This window comes from Sabethes cyaneus, chromosome 3 (assembly GCF_943734655.1).
Source record: "Sabethes cyaneus chromosome 3, idSabCyanKW18_F2, whole genome shotgun sequence".
NCBI classification, from domain to species: Eukaryota; Metazoa; Arthropoda; class Insecta; order Diptera; family Culicidae; genus Sabethes; species Sabethes cyaneus.
Window position 1 is genome coordinate 31,125,775 of NC_071355.1, and position 23,916 is coordinate 31,149,690.

A 23,916-nucleotide genomic window follows, 5' to 3' on the forward strand; every position below is an offset into this window, starting at 1 on the left:
AGGGAAACGCGGGTTTGGTTCGACCCAAACACCTTCCAGCATTAGACTAAATGTAGGAGTCACAACGACTACTTGTTAAGCGTAGCAACTAATACCCCCCCCCACCTCACATTTCCGCTCTGTCTTCTTCACTCTAAAAAGAAATCATTACTTGCTTCTACCGTGCCTTCGTCAATTGTAAAAGTACTACCGTTTCAAAAATTATTAATTTATATGCCTGATCTCATTTTAAGGGCAAGATTGAAACACGAGGTTGGTCTTTGCAGAAATATGGACGAAAAACGTGAGCAAAGGAAAAAATGGAACCAAAAGCTGAAAAAATGGGGCATCTAAAAGTGTAAAAACAGAACAGACGAAGACGGAAACGGGAAGAGGAGAGTTAGAAAAAGACGAAAACATAGAAAAATGGAAGAGGAAAACGGAAAAGAAAATTACAAATACCTGAGTGAAAAACAAGACGAAAAATTGAAAATCAAAAAAAGTGGGACAGGAAACAAAGAAAAATGGAACAATGAAACAGAAAACACGGAAAAATGTCAAAAAAACAGAAGGAAAAAGAAGGAAAGTGAGAGTAAAACCTAGAAAACAAGAAAGAAGAAAGACAAAATAAACAGTTGAAAAACCTGGATTGGAAATGAGAAAAAAGGGACAGAATAGAGGTAAAGCAGAAAATAGCCCATATTAGTCTAAATTTAAATCTAATTTAATGCCTTTTGTCAAGTCCGATTTTAAGAACAACTTCAACTCTAATTTTCAGTCCAGTTCCAAGTCTTATTTCTAGCCCAATTTCAATTTTGATTTTAAACCAATTGCACCCGAGTCCGGAGTTTTAGATCTAATTGGCCGAAATTTGTGTGATAAGTACCTAATACTGGATTGGTAATGACCCTTCTTCGATTACTCCGTTTTCTGAGGCCAAACCAGTCTTCTGAAAGGATGGGGGCACCACCCTTTGTTTATGTCTGGGCATGCTAGTGGTCAACTAACTAAAATATTAGTTAATAACTAATTTTGCATTACGTGTCATAAAAATTTTTGATATTTGTAATAATTTCTATTACATAGAACGGTAATAGGCAATTACGACGAAGCAGAAACAGAACCTATATTTAACAGACAGTACAATTATGTTCCGAAGACGCGTCGATTTCTCTCTTAAACGGTAAATTTATTAGTATAACAAAGCTTATTAGCTATCAGCTGGATTAAATCGAGCTTTTTTTCTACAAAAATAACAAATTCATAAATAACACAAATAAGTGACGGCATCGGCCGGTCTAGGGTTACTTTTCAACTTCCATAATTGAGCAAATCCTTTCAAATATTCATCGTGACGCATTCACAAATATTCTAATCATTTACTCCTTATTAATAATACCTACTCATCACGAACAGCACGTGTTGTGGTTGTACTATAAAATCGCGGGGCGTGTGAAAGTTCGTTTTCAGTCGTCGCGATGATATCTACCGATAAGCCTTCGAATTTTTCTCATCACAATCAAATCCTCTCGGTTGGTTTGACAGCTTTGCGCACTATCGGCCTATGGGAAGCGACCAACCGAAGCTGGTACCGTTTGATGGTGCTTTGCCTTGCGCTAATTTTGCTTCCTCCGAAGGTGATTTTCGGCTCCGGTAGCGCTACGTTCGATTCCTTTGTGCGAAATTTGTCCGAGATAATATTCATATGCGAAAATTGTGCTTGGTTAATTATTTTCACCTACCACCGGGACTCGTTCCGGATGCTGGTGGAGCTTTTGAACAACTTCGTGAATCGAGAGTGGCCCAGTGAAATGCGAACTCAAATGGCTGCATTCAATCGGACGATGAATAAGTCGGCGAAGCTGTATGCGGTTTTTGTCAGTGCCGTTACGATATTTTTTATTGTCCTTCCGGTTGTGTCCAGTGTGGTAAGGTATTGCAATAAATCAGGCACCACTGGAGGGGATTTCTTTTTACCTACCGAAACAGAGTAGAATGCTACGGGAGTAAGCAGTAGAACGTATTTTTAGTTATTGTTTTCTTAGATTTTACGGCCTGAACATCCGACGAGATTTGGGATCCTACTTCATTTACACCGCCTTCAGCATTGTAGTGGCAATCTGCTGTGGATATTGTGTGTTGCTCAAAGGAACGATAGATCAGGTTTTAATCCAGTATGGGTCTAAAATGTTCGAAATGGTTTCCAAAAGGATTGAAGCGATGCAGCAACTGGTGGACTCAAATAAACGTCGAAGCGAATTTCGGAGGATCATAGAATTGCATAATCTATCATTGGATTATTTGCATTATTTAGAATCGACTGTTAGCATTTCGTTACTCGCCACAACGATCAGTTGTATGCTTATGTGGGGATTGATGATGTTTTATCTTTCCAATGTAAGCGACAAATTATTCTATTCACATCAGTATTTATGGTGCTAATTTCCGTTCTTTTTTCATAGAATTTCAGTGGGCCAAATGGAATTAGTATTCTTTCATCCTTCATTGTGCTGCTGGAAGAAATGATAGTGTACAGCATTAATGGTACCCTTTTGCAGAGCAAGGTTAGTTTGTAGTTTCTTTCAATATAAGTAAAGCGAAATGATGTTTTTTCTGATATTACCTAATTTGAAGGCTGCCGGCATATCTAGCGCAATGTACACATATCCATGGCATAGGGAATCGGTCGTCATGCAAAGGGCAGCCAAATTTGTAATCCAGCGAGCTCAGCGACCGGTCGGAATAACGGCTGCCCGATTTCACTACATCGATCTGAAACGGCTGGGCTCGATGGTTCAAGCAAGCTACTCGTACTATTTGCTTCTGAAGGACAGATTTTAGATAGATTTTTTGTTTGATCATATGTTATTTCGAGAGAATGCTAAAACTGTTTGCACACATATGAAACCATTATTCAACATTTGTAGTATAAATATATTTGGTGTAAAAATATATTGAATAATTTTAAATATTTTTAAACAGACAGCCGAGTTTTTTGGAGAACTGTGGATTTTGAATTTGAGTTTCTATTCCTCATATTTTCATTAAATTCTGACGATTCATGTCTCCTTACGTACTTTTAGTAAGGCTACTATTTGCACAACCTAATTTCTACATGGCCACACCATCAGTCTTCGATTTAGCTTGCGAAGTCAATAACGGAAACTAATTGACTCACATCGCTATTATAACTACATAGGTACAATAACTCTAGTTCGTTGCGTATGAGGGTGATTTGTGCTAATTATCGACGGTCATTAGTTCGATAAACGGGAAAAGGGATAATACAGTTCAATACGAATTCAATACACTCTCACTGCGGGGATGTTTTACTTGTAATTAGGGCGTCATTAATGTCTTCTTTAATTTTGTTTTCTGATTGATTCTTCTGACCGCTTAGGAAATGGAACCTTTGAGGTCATGATTATAATGAATTCGTTATTTTCCATTCTCTGCCACTATCTCTTTGTCTACACCGAAAAACAACTTACGTTGTTCTTTATTAGGGATTAATTTGATATGTAGTCCTAAAATTAACATGATCGTTTTGGAGATACCTGGGACTTTAACTTCAGGGCTCACGGGAACAAACCACGCTTGTTCTCGCACTTTGTCCGAGTCCAAAGAATTGTGGGGATGCAATTTTGGTCGAAATTAATATTCTACACAGTTAAATATGAAAAAACTAGAACCGCCGCGCCGGATAGGACCGACTCCCAGCAGAACTCTACCTAAATGGCAAAGAATCACTAGAAACGGTACTTCACTGGAGAAACAACTCCTGTGGAGTGGATGGAAGATGTTGTCTGCCCCATCTACAAAAAAAAAAAGCGATCGGATCAGTTGCTATAATTATTGACGCATTTCGCTGATCAACGCTGCCTATCAAGGTGAACTCCTAGATTTTGTTACCTAACCCCAATAGCAAGAGATTTCGTAGGGCAGTATCAGGCGGGCTCAATGGGGACCCGTCCTACCATGGATGAAATTTTCATTCTTCTAAAAATTCTCCAGAAACGTCGGGAGTAAAACATGCACACGCATCATACTTACTTTACTTGTGACGGTCAATAATCGATCCTCCGCCGAATTATGGTCCTCCAGTATTGTCGGTCTCCTGTTTTCCTTCCCGTCCTCATCAGGTAAATGATGACACGGGCAAGATGGACAAGGCACAAATCTTCCACATGATTGTGAGGAACGGTGTGCTCGAGCCAAAGATGCTGATGCTGATTGTCGGTCTTAGGCTGCCGTTCTCCAATCCCCTCGAACAGCAGCTGAGCATGCGTCGTTTTTAACAGCGCACACACATCGGGTGTGGGGTCCACCCCGCAGTCTACGGCCTCTTCCTGGTTCTCTGCTGAAAATAGTTTTGGCTAGTTTTTCGTCGGGCATTCTGGCCACAGCAGCTTGGTCAGCTGCCATTCGCGTCCATGATTCATGTCCGTACAGGGTTACCGGGAGGATCAGTATTCTGGTGTAATTATTTGCGTTAGAAACCCATGTTCTAGCATTATCCGCCACAGCTGATTTCGTTTGACTGAATCGTACGCCGCCTTAAAGTTCACAAACAGATGATGAGTCTGCAAGTTGTACACCCGAAACTTGTCTATAACTGATGCAGGGTAAATATCTAATCCGTCGTGCAGCGACCCTCACGAAAACCTGCTTGGTACTCGCCGACGAAGGACCTCACTAACGATCGTAGTCTATAGAACAGGGTACGGGAGAGCACCTTATAGGTACAATTGAGCAATGTTATGCCTCGATAGTTTTTACACTCAAATCGATGTCCTTTTTTAAAAATAGGACAATTGAAGCCATCCAACTACTCCTCCAGCATTTGTTCTACCACCTAGATCTTGACAATGAGCCAGTGGATTGCTTCGTTTAGCCGCTAGCTTCCCATTTTCAGATGTTCAGCCGAGATGCCGTCCTTCCCAGCTCAATAATTGCCTTCTAAACCTTCTCCTGTGTTGGTGATTCCACAGCTTGGCCATCGTCTCACAATTCTTAACCTGTTCCCGCTAAAATCTGTGTTTTCCTCTACATTCAATATCACATGCGAAGTGCTCGTTCCACCTAGCTTTTATCGCCGTTTTGTTAGAAAACAGGTTGCCAGCACTATCACTATTGTTTCCAGAGTACCATGGCTCCGCAGCCCACATATATTTTCTGTTAAAGTATGATTTTAAATTTTAATAATTTTCTGCGCAACCAAGTTCGTCTTTTTATACACGCCGTGCCCGTGGTGTTTGCATGCACGAAGTGCCGGAAGCATTATACCGATACCGTTGAATTTGTAATATTTTCAGCACCTGTGTTAACTGATTTATTTCCTAACTTATTTCTATGGTATTTTTACGAAGCTAGAGTACGCGATACCGAGTGTTTCCGAAGTGTTGTAAACCGGTGCCTGAAATACAACACCGAAACCGGACGTGGTTGCTCTGTTTTGAGTGTGCAATGCATTTCATCAGTGTGTGTGTGTCAGAGTGTGCAATGCATTTCATGCATTTGAAAAGTACGTGGTTTTTGGATTGTGTATATTGTCACCGTAAAGCAAATTTCAACTGGTTTTCATTAAGGAACTTTGAAAAGCATCTATTTCTTACAAGTTGAGCTAGATATTCACTAGTATTTAATTCACTGTTGTGCGTGAGTGAAACAGAAGTTTTGTAGTTACAGAAAATCTAAAACATTCAAATTGACTTTAGTTTTTAACTATGATTCTACCCGAATCTAATTATCAAATTACTATCTACTGATTCATTTAAGTCTTAAGAATGAACCTGTGAAGGTTTGAGCTACCTATAATTGCTAATGAGCTTGGCGCCTTCGATTTAAGGATTGATAGTTGAGAGGCAAGGTACGATGACTTTGATCAAATTTTGATTCATTTCACTATACAGCCTCTGTCAAGCAGAACTTGATAAAGTAATGTATGAGGAATTTCTAGAGCTAGTTATTGTGTACAATATTGCAGAACAAAGTTTTACTGCATCTTTTGTATTTACAGTGCTACAATGCCGCTACTGTGTTGCTAACCAAATATACGTTCACTGGTTACCAACGGGATAGGAGTCGTATAGCATCGTAAATACAAAAGATACAACAAAGTTTTGTGAAGAAAAATTGTAGATGATAACTAGCTCTATAAATGCAATCTGCATAACTTTTTCGAATTCTGTTTGGCTGAAGCGGTACACTTCAATAATCAAAGTCGAGCCAAAATGAGTGCGCCATGCTTGGTAGTTGAGAAGAGGAATTGAGACAACTAATGATGGCAATACAGCGAACAAATTCTTGAAATGCTTTAAGATTAGAAATAATTGGTTTAAAAGTGAAATAACTTGAACGTTGCAGAACTATTTTGTAGCGTTAGTCCTCTGGGTACGCAATCAATACGGTAAAATTTAAGGAATATGCTATAAACTGCTCGAATGCAGGTAGATGAATACTCATAATATTATCTTCTTCTATCTATTAATAAATTGCTCATTTATAATCATTTGGTGATTTATCACGTGCTCGTTTCAATTACAGAATTGTCTAAAGAAACAGTGGAATCGAATAGTAAATATATTTAAAGTTTTCGTTTAGATGCCACCACGGTTAGCTACCAAAATCTCTTGCAATGATTATTGCTAAGTTCAAATTCATTCATTGCAAGTTTAAACTTATTCTTCAAGTCCAACAAACCAAAATGACCTCAAGAAATGTTGGAACTATCACATATTTAGATTGAAGTTTGTAAAATACTTGGATTAATAACATAGAGACATTTGCATTTCAAATACTATCATTATATTGCTTGAAATTTTTTGTTGTAGCAAAAATAAACATACAAAACTGATAAAAAATAAGTACAATAAGTATTTTGGAACTACCTTTAAGTCAAAACAAAGAAAAACGTAACGTTAGCTTATTTAGAGAATGACAATAAAAAGTGTCTGGTAACAGTACTCCTAAGTTAAAAGTATTAAATCATCCAAATTGAAATAATTGTAACGAAATCGTAGACATACAACTTTCACGTGTGTTTTGCTTAAAAGAGACTTATTTTCGTCCATTTTGATGATGCTGGACTTTATTGTCATGAAAAATCCTTTTATGGCCGCCCTAACAAATGAAATCACTGCAGTATGGGCCCGAAATTAAAATTTCGGGACAAAAATATTTGCGGTTAAACAGCATATCTCAGCTCAATGTGGTCTTCGGCAACTTTTTGAATAAAAAATTGATGCATATTTTGAAGGGGTCGTCCAATATTTAAGCGTTACTTAAACAACAATTTAAGTAATAACTTTTTGAGTAAACTTTTCTTTCGTTTTTTGGTTTCAAAATATTAAAGATAAACCCATTTCAAGTAATTTTTGTGAAGATCTGAAACTTCTACCTTTTACCCATTTTCAGCAATAGACCTTTGTTTATAAACGACCCCTCAAATCACATTTCTTCTTGTAACATGTTTATTTCAACAGACAGCTCAATGTCATGTTCTAGAAAATCTTTTGTACATAAAAGAGGAATATTTTTGCTGAAGACTGTTTTGCTTTATATGCATTAATTAATAAGATATAACTGATTTTAGGTTAAAAACCGTCTAATGAAAAATCCGAATATCTTAGCCATCTGCAAGTATCTGCAATTAGTTTGTATACCAATTTGTAGGGAATTATTAAAGCTATCTGCCCAAATGTGTATTTCAGAGAATACCTGGGAATACCATGGCTGGGAATACCTGGGAATAGTGTGGATTTTTTTCATACACTTTATAACTTAATAAATATGCGTCCTAGCGTCAAACAGTGTTCACAAAAAATATGTGTTTCAACATACAAAATAACTTTGTAGAACATTTGAAAGCAATAAAATAATCGTGTGCAAAGTTATTGAGTGTAATTGATTTTTAAGTGCTCTTTTTTAACACATCATAATATTTCGTAACCGGTAAGAGATAGATAGTTACTTTATTCAGCAAAGTTGCTTATTTTAGTATTTTCTGAAACTTTTGGAGAAAAAACTTTTTTAAAAAATTATTTAAGAAAACAAAAGTTTGTATCACCCTGATTGGTGAATTCATGGTCACCCTAATAGTGCAGGAAGATGCGCTATATTTTATTATTTTACTTCTCCGAAGACACCACCCTTGAAAAAATACACATTTTTCATCAAACGGGTTTTAACCTTAAAATAGTTATATCTTATTAATTAATGCAGAAAAAGCAAAATAGTCTTCAGCAAAAATATTCCTCTTTTATGTGCAAAATGTTGCCTAGAACATCACATTGAGCTGTCTGTTGAAATAAACATGTTACAAGAAGAAATGTGATTTGAAGGGTCGTTTATAAACAAAGGCTTATTGCTGAAAATGGGTAAACGGTAGAAGTTTGATATCTTCAGAAAAAATACTTGAAATTGGTTTACGTTTAATATTTTGAAATCAAAAATATGAAAAAAAATTTACTCAAAAAGTTATTACTTAAATTGTTGTTAAAGTAACACATAAATATTGGACGACCCCTTCAAAAGATGCATCATTTTTTTATTCAAAAAGTTGCCGAAGATTATATTGAGCTGAGACACGTCGTTTAACTGCAAATATATTTGTCCCGAAATTTCAATTTCTGGCCCATAGTGCACTGTGCAGCGTACTGATTGAAATAAACTTCGTAGGGGTTCAGTTTTTAGACTTGTCGCTGCCAGGTAAAACGATGTTAAATGATAAATGATGTTTTTACGTCGTGTTTGCTCCATGGTTCGCTCGAACCTGTCACGGAACTCATCCATGACATCATCGGATTCATCATCTGTCGGTGCGTAAACGTTGATTAGACAATAGTTGAACAATTTGCCCTTAATTCTCAACACACATATACGGTCATCTACGGGTACCGGATGACTCGGTGTATTTGTTTGCCCAATAACGTTTACATTAAAAAATGGACAAAAATTGCCGATTTTTCATAGGTTTACCTTTACACGCATTGATGAAACTACCCGTGCAGCATCAATCATTGTAACCCAGGAGTCAGCAGGAAAAATTTGACAACTCTATCAGTCGAGCTCTAACCGTGATGGCGAAAACGGTGAACTGATGGCGAAACTGTTCAGAAGTGTGCTCGTTTAAAGAACGGTACCCCGCCGCGGCGAAAACGGACATCGTGTGGCAGTTTGTGGACGCTCCCGTTCCCGTTCCCGTTCGCATCTACAACATCTTGGTACTATTGAACAACAATCAGAGTATCGAAAGAAAGCCCGGTTCCGGACGGCCGACGACTCTGAGCGACAAGAAGCTCCAAAAGATGCTGAAGAGGAAGACCGAGGCTGTGGCTTGGCCGGGAGGTCGCTGCAACCGGCCAAACAGTGAAAAAGTACCTGGAAAATATGGACACACATGTCAGGAAGCGGCAGTCACGTTCACTGGTCTCGGAACTGCAGGCAATTACGCAGCGGCAGCGGCTGAATAAGATGGTCAAGACGATTTTTCCGGCGAATCGCGACATGCTGGTGGTGATGGACGACGAAACTTATCTCACCCTGGATGGCAACGCACTTCGTATTTTGCTTCCCCCACGCTCTTCTTCCGCTCCGGACTAGCCGTGAACGGTGAAATTTATAGTACGAAGTGCCTCCGGAAGTTTCCGGTCGTATCCGGCGCGGCCCACTACTTGAAGCGATCATTGGAGGAGATGGAGCGGCTGAATATCGAACTCGCTCAACGTCCATCAGCTTTGGCCGAGTTTCGGAAATTTCACTGTTTGAACTTCCATTTCTATTTCGTGTCAGAAGCGTTAACTCAACTCGTACACTCATTTTTCGAGTTTTTCAGGTTGTAGAGCCCACAGACAATTGATTTTATAAAAAAAATTAACTCATACCGTACAAATACTTTTCTTGCCCTCCGATTTTTCAAGCCAATTTCCAAAGGAAGGGGGGGGGGGGGGGGGGTGACAAAAACTTTGAAAACGATTTGCAATGGCCTAAGTATTTTTTAACATTGTGCATAACTATGAACATTACGGTATTTTTTTATAAATGTCTGTTGAATATTACGCTATTATTCACAAATGGGCCATAATATTTGAGAGCGAAATAATTTAACGTGAAACTGAAAGTATTATTTATGGCAGAAAACATCGTCGTTAGTACCAAAGCTAAGATTGTCCTTCTAGAAAATTAACAAATTTATGATCGAAATTCTATGCAATGATCAAATTACCCAGCATAATTAGAAAGAATAATTAGTTTTAGTCATGTTTTAGACAAAAAGAGTGATTGCATGCATTGCTTTCCTTAGAAAAATGCGATGCAATAATGCACAGATTTAGGCACAGATTTTTTATACTTACGAGCGCCAATTCATGAAACCATGCCTTCTATTTTTTTTAATGTCCACCCTCATGGGTCTGTCAAAGAGTGGGGAAGCGGTTTCTATATGAAAACACAATTTTTAGTATTAGTCTACAGTGTAATGTTCAGTATGCAGAAAGCCCGAACCAATTCGCCCTTCACGTTATCGAGAATAAAATATTTAAAATGAGGCAATCAAAATGATAACAATATTCTTTTGCCACCCGGACAGTACAAGAAGGCCGGATCATGGATTTAATTATGGTAATGGCTAACCGGATTTTTTGGTGTGCTTTCAGCGTATAAAGACATAAAAAGCATGGCAGGAGTATTTATTTTCACTTTTTGGGTGCGCAGAATTAGGAGCAAATATGCGCAGAATTAGGAACATGGGCAAGAAAGTACGCAGAATTAGGCACCGTGGATAAGTTTACAAAACGAAAAAAATACTCGATTGTTGGTCGACTTATAATTCCCATATTTTTACCAGATATTATAGACCGTAGCACTACACGTTGCTGCTATCCACGTTGGTAATTTTAATCTAGAATACTTATAATAGCGGAAGCTTAACTGCGCAGAATATGGTACGTTCACGGTAACTGTTTTAAACTAAAAGAGTGTTTAATCACATATATATTCGCATAACTTAAATATAAACGAAATTTTACACCTCCCTTGATAATAAGGCAAACATTGCTGGTACTCCACCGCACGCCTGAATGGAACTCAAGATTGGGCTTTGGAATTTATGCAATCCATCATTCATGGCTCGGAATGTTAGCGCTTGGAAGTGATACAAAACGAAATTCCCATTTGGGACTTATCCGTACTACGAACGACTGCGTCGAACTTTTAGCCGACGGGTTCCCATCAGGTCAAGCATTTCAGAAATGCAAATTCACATTGAGTAGACATTTTCCTAACCTGTTAATCGTCTTTTCCCCTACCAGCCCGCAGGCAAAAGGACGAATATATTCAACAAAGAAAATCGGATCCGGTTTGTGTAGGATTTCCATTTGTTTCTTATTGTGAGTTTTCTGGCGAACGATTCGAACCAAAAGAAAGTCCGATGACCCCCAGCCTTTTGAGCAACCTTGGGTGAGCCTTTTTATTCGAAACGACAGCCGTAATGCTTTGGCTGAATGATTTATTCCTTTGCAGCAGACATTAAAAGCCGTCTGAAATCCAATTCCAACATGTGGCAGTTGGGGCAACAATTCAATTGCTGACTTTAATGTACGTGAAAATGCTTACCTTCAAATTGCGAACAAACTAAAATAACACAAATCAAATGCAAAACACCCGAAAGCGACAAAACATGGTGATTCCGCTGGCGATGCAGGCAGTACAACAGTTCAATTAATCATACCGAAAATTGCATTGTTAAATCTCAAATCCATACCGGATTTCGCACTAAGTGATCAATCATTCACGTTAGTCTGATAAACGCTTAACCGGGAGGCGTCAAATCGAGCAGAATTTGCAAAATTTCTACCAGCACAGCACAGGGTGAACGGTGAATCGGACAGCAATAAAGTGCTTCACGTCAGATTACGAATATTTAATGAAAATCTTATTTTAGAATCGCTTCCAGCAAACTCCTTTCGTTTCGCTTGCTCTTCCTTGGCTGCGCTTGCGAAAGGAAAACCGGGAAAAATTCTGATTTATGGCAGACCGGCAAAATGAGCGGTCTGTTTTCCCTGGAGCGTCCCAGCAGGGCATATTGCGAGAGCAGAAATGAAAAGCAACAATCCGGTGTGGTGGGGCAAAGTTGCCTTTTTAGCACGTTTTGTTGAAAACCGGTACGATAGCAATCATAGGCCAGGCAATTGGATAACAATAGGCCGCTCGGGTAACCCGAGCTGTTGTGCAAAAAATCCTTTGGGACAAGTCAGACAGAGGCTTATTTTCGAATGTTATGCTCGTTCATTTATCACTGCGCGATAATAGACCGCAATATTAAACTCGAAACAAGTTATTCTATCTGACAAAATGAGACCAACACGCCTCAGTGTAATTCCAAATGTTAACATGATACGGCCGGATTTTATGGCCATTTTACGACAACCAAAAGTAAACTATGGATAGAAAAGCACACAACTTTTAAGCATCGGCTTCCTCCTACTACCTACTGGTGCCACCATAGACAGTGTATAAAACCGAGTAGCTACCCCAAAGAATCAAATATCGTGTACTGCCGTAGAGAATCAAATTTACCCGCACCCACACGTTGTGCTGCTGCGCTGCTGAGGGACCAACGACCGGAACGGGCAAAAGTTTTCCATTTACGGGGATTATTTTACTGCCGCCGCGTCACATCACTAGGAAAAATTAGTTTTCGGAAAATATCCATCCGCAAAATGTGGGAGGGCTGGGACACGGGAGGAAACAAACGATAAACTCAGGACAGGACCAGCTGAGCTGGCCAAAACCATGTCGCAATTCGTTCGCGTTCGTTGGCGTATGAATGAGAGGCAATTGGTTAAGTGAAGGTGCCAAACGAAAAAAAAACCGTCAGAGGATAGCGGTTTTATGCTCATATCGAATTGCGAAAAAATGAACAAGTAGCTTGTTTTCTAGAGTTGAATGTTAATATAAGCGTACTAAAAAGTGCGGATGACATAGAGTGATTTTACTAGCTTCTCTCTGTGTATGTCATCTTGTTTTCTGTTTGTGTCATGTGAATTGCTGTGGGAAAGGAGAACTGCTGTTTCTAGAGTTAAGAGTGATTTTTTTATTTAAAAACATGGATAAAGCACCGATTTTTTTTAATTTAGTTGCAGAACAGAAATCCTTTGAATAATTTGTTCCACTGTTTGAGTAACCACTGTTTGAGTAAACCCGGATGGTCTGATCACTTAGCTATGCAGATTAAGGACTATTTGCGTTCGAGACAAATTCGGCTGATTAGTTTTCGGCTCGAGGCTCCATCAAGTATAGCTTCTTTGAAATAATATAATCATGACGAACTTTTCTGAAAAAGCAAACATTTCAAAATAAACTGCTGTTAAAATATTCCAGATCCGACAACGGGGTGCGCTGCACTAAAATAAACAGTGCGTCTTGATATTAAATAGCTCGAAAAATACTATCATGATTGGATTACTGCTGTGGCTTAAAATCAGGCTCATTATTTAAACTGGGCGGTCCGGTTAATTATGGTTTTAGATGACTCAGAATGCTTTTCTATATTTTAAATGTAAATCAAGCGACACTGATCATGTTTATGAAAATCATGTTTATGAAATGAGTAACTACACTTGATGTTTTGTTCGTACTGCCAACTGCAGCCCGGAGTAAAGAAGTTGGATAGCCGATCCCGCACCTACAACATCCTCTTCCTTCTGGAGAAAAGTGCAGCAGAAACTACCAAGGAACACCCAGAGCAAGGTCCCGTCAGCTTTCCGCAAGGCTTAGCCGAGGAGATGCGCTGTGCTATCCCTCGCTATGTATTTGACAGAGGATAACATCGCGCTTCCAAAACTGTCAACGCTTCCAAAAGTGTCAAATTTCAATGGCAGTAACATAGCGAGAAAAAAAAGAAAAAAGCAAAATATCGATTTTCATTGTTCGATGTTGTACTCACTGCTCTCGTTAATGGCGCATTCCCTTGGGCTTAGCCCCCCTTAGTTCCGCTATTGTTGACTGTTCTGGCGACACTGGCCGTTGCACTATGGGCCTGATGATGATGATGATGATGATGATGATGATGATGATGATGATGATGATGATGATGATGATGATGATGATGATGATGATGATGATGATGATGATGATGATGATGATGATGATGATGATGATGATGATGATGATGATGATGATGATGATGATGATGATGATGATGATGATGATGATGATGATGATGATGATGATGATGATGATGATGATGATGATGATGATGATGATGATGATGATGATGATGATGATGATGATGATGATGATGATGATGATGATGATGATGATGATGATGATGATGATGATGATGATGATGATGATGATGATGATGATGATGATGATGATGATGATGATGATGATGATGATGATGATGATGATGATGATGATGATGATGATGATGATGATGATGATGATGATGATGATGATGATGATGATGATGATGATGATGATGATGATGATGATGATGATGATGATGATGATGATGATGATGATGATGATGATGATGCTGATGATGATGATGATGATGATGATGATGATGATGATGATGATGATGATGATGATGATGATGATGATGATGATGATGATGATGATGATGATGATGATGATGATGATGATGATGATGATGATGATGATGATGATGATGATGATGATGATGATGATGATGATGATGATGATGATGATGATGATGATGATGATGATGATGAAGATGAAAGATGATGAAAAGATAGATTAAAACTGAAAGCGAGCAAGATTGGAGAAGAAATTTGGTAAAACTGATAGTTAGACTGCGCGACCCAAAAATAATGAAAATCGTCCGCCTGTACTTGGCATATATGAAAGACCAGCAGCCGTCAGTCTGTATAGAAGGACTAACATCAACCAGCATTCGAATGCTTTTGGCATCCGAAGGACTCCCGACGTCTCCCGAACATCTAAAGCGCATCTTTCTAGAAGTCTACCAGGAATATGGACTTTTACCACCGGAAGCAGAAGCTGACTTGCAGTCGTACAGACAATTTTTAGTAAGCGAACGAACTCACCGCCTTCAGCAATTGCGCGAAAGTAACAATAAATTTTCGACAAGCGTTGTACCGTCACGTAAATCTTACAACGCGAATTTTCTCTACCATTGACGCACAACACGGAAGAATTTGAATCACCAAACGACGACGCCCAGTCTAATGAAGAAGAAATTTTATCGACGCGCTCTTTGGAGCTAGTAAACGTAAATGTAAGTAGTAATAATTTTCCAAAAACTTCTTCTGCACTAAAACAGAATGCGGCTGAAATTCTTGTGTATTGCCAGAATTTCAACCGCATGAAAAGTCCAGCCAAAATGAAGGAAATTCATCAAAATGTAATATCATCTTCTTTCAAAGTCATTCTTGGAACCGAAAGTAGCTGGGACGAAAGCGTCAAAAGCGAAGAAATTTTTGGAAATCTATTTAACGTATTGCGGCACGACCGTAATTTGTCTTTAAGTCAGAAAAAATCTGGAGGAGGTGTCCTCATAGCTATAAACTCTGACTTTACTTCGGAAGAAATAATTACTAGAAAGCACATCGAATTTGAAAATATATGGGCCAAAGCAACCATATACGGCGAAGTACACATTTTTTCAGCCGTGTACTTTCCTCCCGAACATGCTAATAAACAGTCTTATGAACTCTTTTTCGAAGCAGTAGAAGACATTATTTCAAATATGGAACCCGAAGTAAAACTACATATTTACGGCGACTTCAATCAGCGCAATGTGGACTTCATTGTAGACATTGACAATGAATCCATTTTGCTTCCAGTAGTAGGCGAAAATGAAACATTGCATTACATTTTTGACAAAATTTCACAATTTGGCTTGCATCAAATAAATTCAGTCAAAAATAGTCAAAATGTTTATTTGGACTTACTTTTTACAAACTGCACAGACGACTTTGCTGTAAATGCTTCACTGTCTCCCTTATGGAAGAATGAAGCATTTCACACAGCAATCGAATATTCAATTTTCACACACAATAGCTCTTACCCTACTGACTTGGAATATGAAGAAGTGCCGGAATATAACAAAGCAAATTTTATAGAAATTAAGCGTAGACTATGTACAACAGAATGGCAACATGTGTTTTGTACTGAAGGAAATGTCGACTATGAAACAGAAAAATTCATCCTTTTCTTGAAGTGCCTTTTACACGAAACTGTACCAATGAAAAGAAGAAGACGAAGTAAACATAGTAAATGGCCTGTGTGGTTCAACCCACATCTAAAAAATCTTAAAAATAGAAAACAAAAAGCACACAAAAAATTCAAAAATGAAAACAATACCATTAACTTGAATAATTATCTCAATATTAGCGAAGAACTCAACTCGGCCACTAAAATCGCGTATGAAGAATATAATAGTAAAGTCGAAAATGAAGTCAAATCATGCCCAAAAAATTTCTTTAACTATGTAAATACTAAATTGAAAAGCAGTAATTTCCCATCCCAAATGAAACTTGACGGGCTTATTGGAAATAATACTAATGAAATCTGCAACCTTTTCGCAAATTTCTTTCAAGAAGTATATACAACATTTACTGAAGAAGACCGCGACCAAGAATATTTCTCATTTATCCCCGAATTTTCTAACGACATATCTGTCTCTCAACTATCAGAAATTGACGTATTTGAAGCACTCAAAGGCTTGAATGCGTCAAAAGGGCCGGGGCCTGACGGAATAGCACCCATATTTCTCAAAAACCTGGCCGAAGAACTTGCTACACCATTACAACGCCTATTTAACATGTCTCTGAAAAATGGAAAATTCCCGAAAATATGGAAATCTTCGTATTTAGTCCCTATCTTCAAATCAGGAACAAAATCAGACATCCGAAACTACCGTGGAATTGCCATTATCTCTTGCATTCCTAAACTATTTGAATCAATTATAAATGAAAAAATTTTTCAACAAGTAAAACACAAAATTACAAGTCAGCAACACGGCTTTTGTAAAGGCCGCTCTACTGCCTCAAATCTTCTGGAATTTGTAGCTTTTACTCTTAATGCAATGGACAGTGGCAACCACGTAGAAGCTATTTACACGGACTTTAGTAAGGCATTTGACAGAATAGACATACCATTATTAATCTTCAAATTAGGCAAAATTGGAATAGAACCGAAGCTCTTGAAATGGCTTCAATCATATTTAACGGAACGTAAACAAATTGTTCGCTTTCAAAATGCCCTCTCGGACCCTATTCAAGTCACCTCTGGGGTTCCCCAAGGTTCCCACTTGAGGCCACTTCTTTTCATTTTGCACGTAAATGACATTTCCTACATACTTAACCACTCAAAAGTACTTGTATATGCAGACGACATGAAAATATATATGGAAATAAAAAATGCCCATGACGTCGCAGTATTTCAGAATGAAGTCAATGTATTCAACACTTGGTGCAACAAATCTTTACTAAACCTCAATGTAAAAAAATGTAACTCAATAGCATTTAGCAGGAAAATTCAAACTCCCTCTATTGACATATACTTAGGAAACAATATTGTACCAAAATGTAAAATTGTAAGGGATCTAGGAGTAATCTTAGACTCAAAACTAACATTTACAGAACATTACAATACCATTATTAACAAAGCAAATAGAATGCTGGGCTTTATCAAACGCTTCAGTCATAATTTCAAAGACCCATACACAATAAAACTTTTATACATTACATATGTAAGACCTATTCTGGAATATTGCAATATTGTATGGCACCCACAGACTGCGTTACACGAAGGACGCATTGAATCTGTTCAGAAACAATTTCTACTATACGCGCTTCGAAAACTTAACTGGACAGTATTTCCATTACCATCTTATGAAGCGCGCTGCATGCTTATCCATATACAAACACTTAAAGAACGTCGCGAACAAGCAATGCTTTACTTTATCAATGACATTATTTCTCAACGCATCCAGTCCGCAGATTTGCTTGCTCAATTAAACTTTTATGCGCCGAGTCGTAACCTTAGAACTAGAAAAATATTTATGGAAAAATCATATAAAACCAATTATGCGAAAAATGGACCAGTCAATAACATGATGCGCCTTTATAATCAAAATTGCGAAAGAATTGACATCACTATGTCCAGAATCCAAATTAAACTACGACTTAGCCATAGGAATAATGTATAGTATATAAGTAAACATTGTAATAATATTATTGTATGTAGTCTACAAATGCTTGACGAATAAAACAAAAACTAAAAACTATTAGCCAAAAATTTAATGAATTGAGGAGCAAAGTAAACTCGAAAATTATAGCACCAACAAAAAAAAATGATCTAATGATCTGTAATTTTGCAAGTCGATAATTTTTACTCATTTTTATGATTGCAAGCTACTATAAGTAAGTTAAAGTTGTTTGGAAAATGGTTTGTACCTTCGTGTCTCATGCCGAGTTGACGGTCAAATGCCTTGTCTTGTCCATCATTTTCGTAAGAAATTAATCTGTAATACTTGACTATTGTAACTATGTATAGAATTGCAGGCAACTAACTGACGTAAAGCAGCAAATGAAACGTTCATAACTATACTCGGATAAGAGAGTTGCTGATTTCCCTCGCTTTGGGAATTGCTGCGTCAGATCACATACACAAATAGCCCTTCAGCCCTGTTTCCGAGCAAGACAGAAGTTCCGAACATATTCTTGCAGTATATGGATGCAAGCTGGCAGATGGAAAGGGTGGCCGCTCACTTTCTATGAAGTTTCACCTTCAGGACATCAAATTGGACTAGATTTCATGTTTAAACGATAACACCGGTTGAAGAAGAGGAGTGGTTTGGCACTCTGGCATACTTCCCAAGCACAGATTTCAAATTGGACTAGGTTTAATCGCGTTTGTAAGGAATTTTGTTGGGACGGGTTGACTTTTTCACTTTTTCTGGCGTACTTCCCAAGCACAAATATCAAATTGGTCTAGGTTCAATCGTCGTAAAGAATCTTCGACCTGTTGGGACGAGGAGATTTGGTCACTTTTTTTCTAAAAATACGCTGCGACCAATCACGAAACGAGGATTGCCAATTTGACAATGCTTCATTATTTTCAATTTTTCAACAGTGCGTACTTTGAAATCAATAGGTTTCTATATCGGGGTTGATGCGTAGAAGATTTTCCGATTGATTGGTGCAAAAATATTTAAAATCGTTAGGGAAACCGCTAAGTTATTAGCGCTCAAAACCTATCATCTTTCGTGACGCTCGTGTTTTTCGATTTTTCGGAATGACACCCTATCCCAAACCTTACCGTAAGACGTAGTCCTACGTCAAAAAATTGCAATATTCAAAAAATTTATCTATAAAAAAATATTTCCATCAGGAGATCTCTAAAGGAATCTCAGAAAAAATCGAATGAAAAATGTGTTAATTGGTTTACCTACGTCTGCGTCCTATTAGTGCTCCACAATTGCAGAGTAAGTGTTCTGAGGTTTCGCTCTCGGCATTACACAGGCGACAAATATCACCTTGTACGAACCCGAGATTCCGACGATGATATTTACTCGGACAATGTTCTGTCACAAGACCGGTAAGCGTGCTGAGATCTCTCTTATTGAGACTCAGCAAACAAATTTTGAGTAACTTTAACACTCGGCGTTATAATTTTTTTGATCTGCTAGCGCATCGTTCAGGTCCTGTTCCTAGTGATGTCCGAAATTTTCAATTATTCGATTACCGATTAATCGGCGAGCGTTGTCTGCACTAATCGATTAATTCAACTATTCGTGCTAGTGGTATTCGATTAGAAATATTCGAATATTTTTTTCATTTATTCGATTAATCGAACGATTATGAACGATTAGCGGGTATTATTCGGGGATTATTCGCATTCATATTATTTCCTTTGAACTATTCGATTAATTCAGCTACTCGTGCTGGCAGTATTCGATTAAAAATTATTCGAGTATTTTTATAGTTATTCGATTAGTTGAATTAATCGAACGATTAACGGACATCACTACCTGTTCCTCCTCTATACTCCTCTCGATCTCTTTCTTTTCTTTGTTTTTCGGCAGAGAGAGGATGCTTGGTAAGAAAAGGTCCACTGCATCAGTGACATCAGGCTTAATGCAGCAAGGGCAAAGTACTGTGGAGGGCGCCCAGGTACTCCACAGGCTCCGTTACGGCAGAGTATTTATAGAACCCCCTCCACCATTCATCCCTTGGCACGGGTCACGTCACACCTTCTATTAGGGGTTTATCCATTCAAGTAGTTACGTAAAAGCCATGGATAACAGCCATTAAAATCATCCTTCTCCAGTTTAATTTGGGCCATACGAAGTTTGTCGGGTCAGTTAGTAATACAATAAAAATGTGTTGACTTACCTTTGCTAATGTCCTGAGAATCTCGACCGTATCCACCTTTTGCTGCTTTACTAAAGAAGCAAAACAAAAAAAGCGACGATGAGCACTATTTTTCGCTTTAGCAATTGCACACTCACGCTTTTGGCAGTCTACCTGACAGAGATAATAACCCCACTCTGGCCCATCCTAGGCATGCCAGTGCATTTTACCGTTTTAGTGTTTGACATGACTAATTTTTCAATGGCTGTTCTTCATGACATTTTGATTTTTCAATCTTGGCAATATATAAATGAGACCATGGCTATGTAGGGTAAAGAACCGGTATTAACCGTTATGTGTGCAACAGGGTACCCGGGTACCTTTTCAGTTTTAAAATAGTTATAACTCATTCAATTTAAAACATACGTCATTGAAATTTTGCGACATTGTAAAACTCGTTGATCTTAAGTTATTGCGGTTTTTTGGTGCATATCCATAAAGGGGATTAGCAATGAGAGGCACTTGAATTTTTTTATTACGTAGGAGGGCGACAAGGGTACCCGGGTACCCATGATTTGCTATGTTCATAACTTTGGCTATCTTGAACCGATTTGGATGAAACCAGTGGCATTTGATTCGTACATTTATCTAGTTTTGATTAGATAAAGCATTTGGCCATCAAATGATATGTAGTTCCCGGGAATCGATAATTCCGGAGCAACGTCCGGTAAAACGTAGGAAGCTTTGAACTTGACATTGTGGACCCTTTTTTCATCTTATTATATAAATTGGTGACTTTAGATCGTATTGGCCATTCCAGAATTGGGTTCCTGTAGGGTTATAGATGGCCAGTTGGGTACATAACCCAATACTAGAACTGGTTTAGCGGATCTCTTAGATGTTTTGAACTGATATGGCCAGTTTAGTACTTATTAATAATTTCGGAATTGATTCCAAATGTATAACGGATGGTTCTACGTTTTGAACTGATCTGATAATGCTAAGCATTATCTTGAATCCTGCGGTATCATCTGTGACCCCGTAGAAACCATTTTCGAAATAACCAATCAAAATACATCGAAATGTAAAAAATATCACCTACCGAACTAATTCCAAGAACTTTGATACCCATATTGCTAGGTTTTACTTCCAATCCTAGACTGGCCACCCATGACCCCACAGGAACCTACTCCGGAATGGCCAACCTGATTCATCTCATTACATGAAATAGTTCATTGTATGAATTTTTAGAGTTTTTAAATTCGCATGACTGATTTTCCTGCAATACAATCAGTTCTCTATCCCACAGCGGACACTCTGTCGGAATTTCGGATTTTCGGGCCCCGTATGTCTTTTAATGGCCAAACGGCCGAATGATTCAAAACTAGATAAATTAACGAATCAAATGACACCTATTTCATCAAAATCGGTTTAAAATTGTTGATGTTATAACAATATCAATTGTGGGTACCCGGGTACCCTTGTCGCCCTGCTAAAGGTGTTTTTTTTGTCGCACACATAACGGTTAAGCAGTCTGAGCGGATCACCGAATGTTTTACCCTATTTCAAGCGATGGGTTGACTAAGTGGGGGATAAATGTCAGCACACCAATCTTCTTGCTAACTTTAGTTCTTCAAGCTGTTACCACTGGAAGTCACTATTTTTAAGCTAAACTTTTGATTTTTTGAGTGATGGAAATAATTTTAATCAGCCCGAGCAAATTTAAGTTACTGAGTTGCTTTTTTAAGCAGTTCTGAAATCTGAACTTTTAAACACCCCATAAAAAATCTCTCCCACGTTGGCTGTTGCCAGGCTTTAGCTGTAGCTTCGTGCACGTCACCAATTCAAATAAAATACAATTCCAAAACACAGGTACTAATGAAAACAAGGTTGTTTAAATAATTCACTAAACCAGTCGAAAACAGTATACTATACTATACTAAAGGTCTAGTTAATGGGTTTTTGAACTATGCATAATTTCTTGTCATGCCATTCTATCTGATTCACATTAATAAAGTTTTCTTGAATAAATTTCATCAATTTTTATTAACCTTCGGTTACTCACGCTGCTGTATTTTGTACAACACGTGTAGGTTTTTGAACGCCATAGTGTTATAAAGTTACAAATCGTTGTTTATCTAACGTATATTTTTCAATAAACTTGTTATGAGCAAAATGTCATAATTATTCAATGCATTAATACGTTAAATTGTTGGGAAAATAGATCAGCATAAACCGACATCACAGAAACGAAGCTAGCAGCATTAAGGTGTACCGCAATTGGCCCCAACTGGAATTATGGAATGTGGAAAAATGGTGTCTGTATGCAGCAAAACTATCAGCAAATGTAAAATGTATAAAATGTATCCGTCTGTTGGTAGTCGAGTAATTCGGGGTCAAAATCAGGGTATCTTTTATGATCAAAGTTCTACAGTTCCTAAATAAGCAAACATAGAGGAATACTATATTCAGCAAAGTTGTGTATTTTTACTGTTTGCACAGCTTTGTAATACACGAAAAAGTCATACAACAATTACAAAAAGAGCTAAAATAGACAAACTGATTTTACAAGTGCATATACAATAAATAAGATTTCTCTATCTTCGCTGAAGAGATAGATGGTTACTGTCTTCAGCAAAATTTCTTGTAATAATATGCTCTAAAACTTTGCGGAACATATCAATGTGTTAAACTGAAGAAAAATAATTTTTTTATTTCACTTTTAGGGGGATTAATCAAAATTTAAATTCTATCAGACGATAGAGCATTTAATTTCAAGAAACTCCCAAAGGTTTGATAAACTTTAAACCAAGGTTTCCTGGTCAAAACCCTAGTACGCATATTTTCTTTGGTTTGGGGCTATAGTGCGCGCGAGTAACCGTGTTACAAAAGTTGGCGCGAGTGTTCGAGGGTTAATATCTTTAAACCGGTAAAACCAATTCTTAAGCAATTTTGCATATATATTTGTAGTGTCAAAACCTCTCGTTTGATATTAAAATAATTCAAATTAGGTAAATTATCTTGGTTAAAATCATTATAAATTATTGTTAATTTTGGTGTGGTGTATACGATTGCTTCTAACTTTCAAATTAAACGTCCAATCCAAAAACCATTCAATAGTGATCTATCCGGCTATATTACCTGCCAAATGAAACTAATAGCGCATAAATCGGTTTGGCCATCTCTAAGAAACAGGCGATAATTATTACCTTGTCAAAACAGGTTTTTAAGCATAACTTTTAAACTACTTGTTTATTTTCAATTAAAAATTCCTGAACAATTTAGCTTTAATAAGGGCTTTCATTTGATACTAAGATCATTGAAATCGGTCATGTAGTTCCGAAGAAACCCGTGTCATGTATTTTTCACATTTTTGCTTATAACTTTTAAACGAAACGTCGTATCACGAAACAACTCAATAGTGATCTACTAGGTAATAACACCTTTCAAACAAAAGTAATAGCGAAGCATTCGGTTCAGCCATCTCTGAGAAACAGGCGATAGAAAAAATCATTACATACATACACACACACACACACACACACACACACACACACACACACACACACACACACACACACACACACAC

At 37.8% G+C, this 23,916-nt stretch overlaps 1 protein-coding gene across 1 annotated transcript; it reads left to right on the plus strand.

The window, feature by feature from the left end:
• Positions 1 to 1,457: 1,457 nt before the first annotated feature.
• LOC128739439 (odorant receptor Or2-like) lies at positions 1,458 to 2,820 on the plus strand. Its single transcript, XM_053834927.1, has 4 exons — positions 1,458 to 1,912; positions 2,025 to 2,376; positions 2,442 to 2,543; positions 2,614 to 2,820. The coding sequence occupies exons 1-4, from the start codon at positions 1,458 to 1,460 to the stop codon at positions 2,818 to 2,820; spliced, it is 1,116 nt and encodes a 371-aa protein (XP_053690902.1).
• Positions 2,821 to 23,916: the final 21,096 nt, after the last annotated feature.

Bases quoted from the DNA above. Each gene is read 5' to 3' on its own strand.
- LOC128739439 (XM_053834927.1), top strand. From the start codon at position 1,458: ATGATATCTACCGATAAGCCTTCGAATTTTTCTCATCACAATCAAATC. The intron at 1,913-2,024 runs GTATTGCAATAA...TTGTTTTCTTAG, and splicing joins GTTGTGTCCAGTGTGGTAAG to ATTTTACGGCCTGAACATCC. The intron at 2,377-2,441 runs GTAAGCGACAAA...CTTTTTTCATAG, and splicing joins TGATGTTTTATCTTTCCAAT to AATTTCAGTGGGCCAAATGG.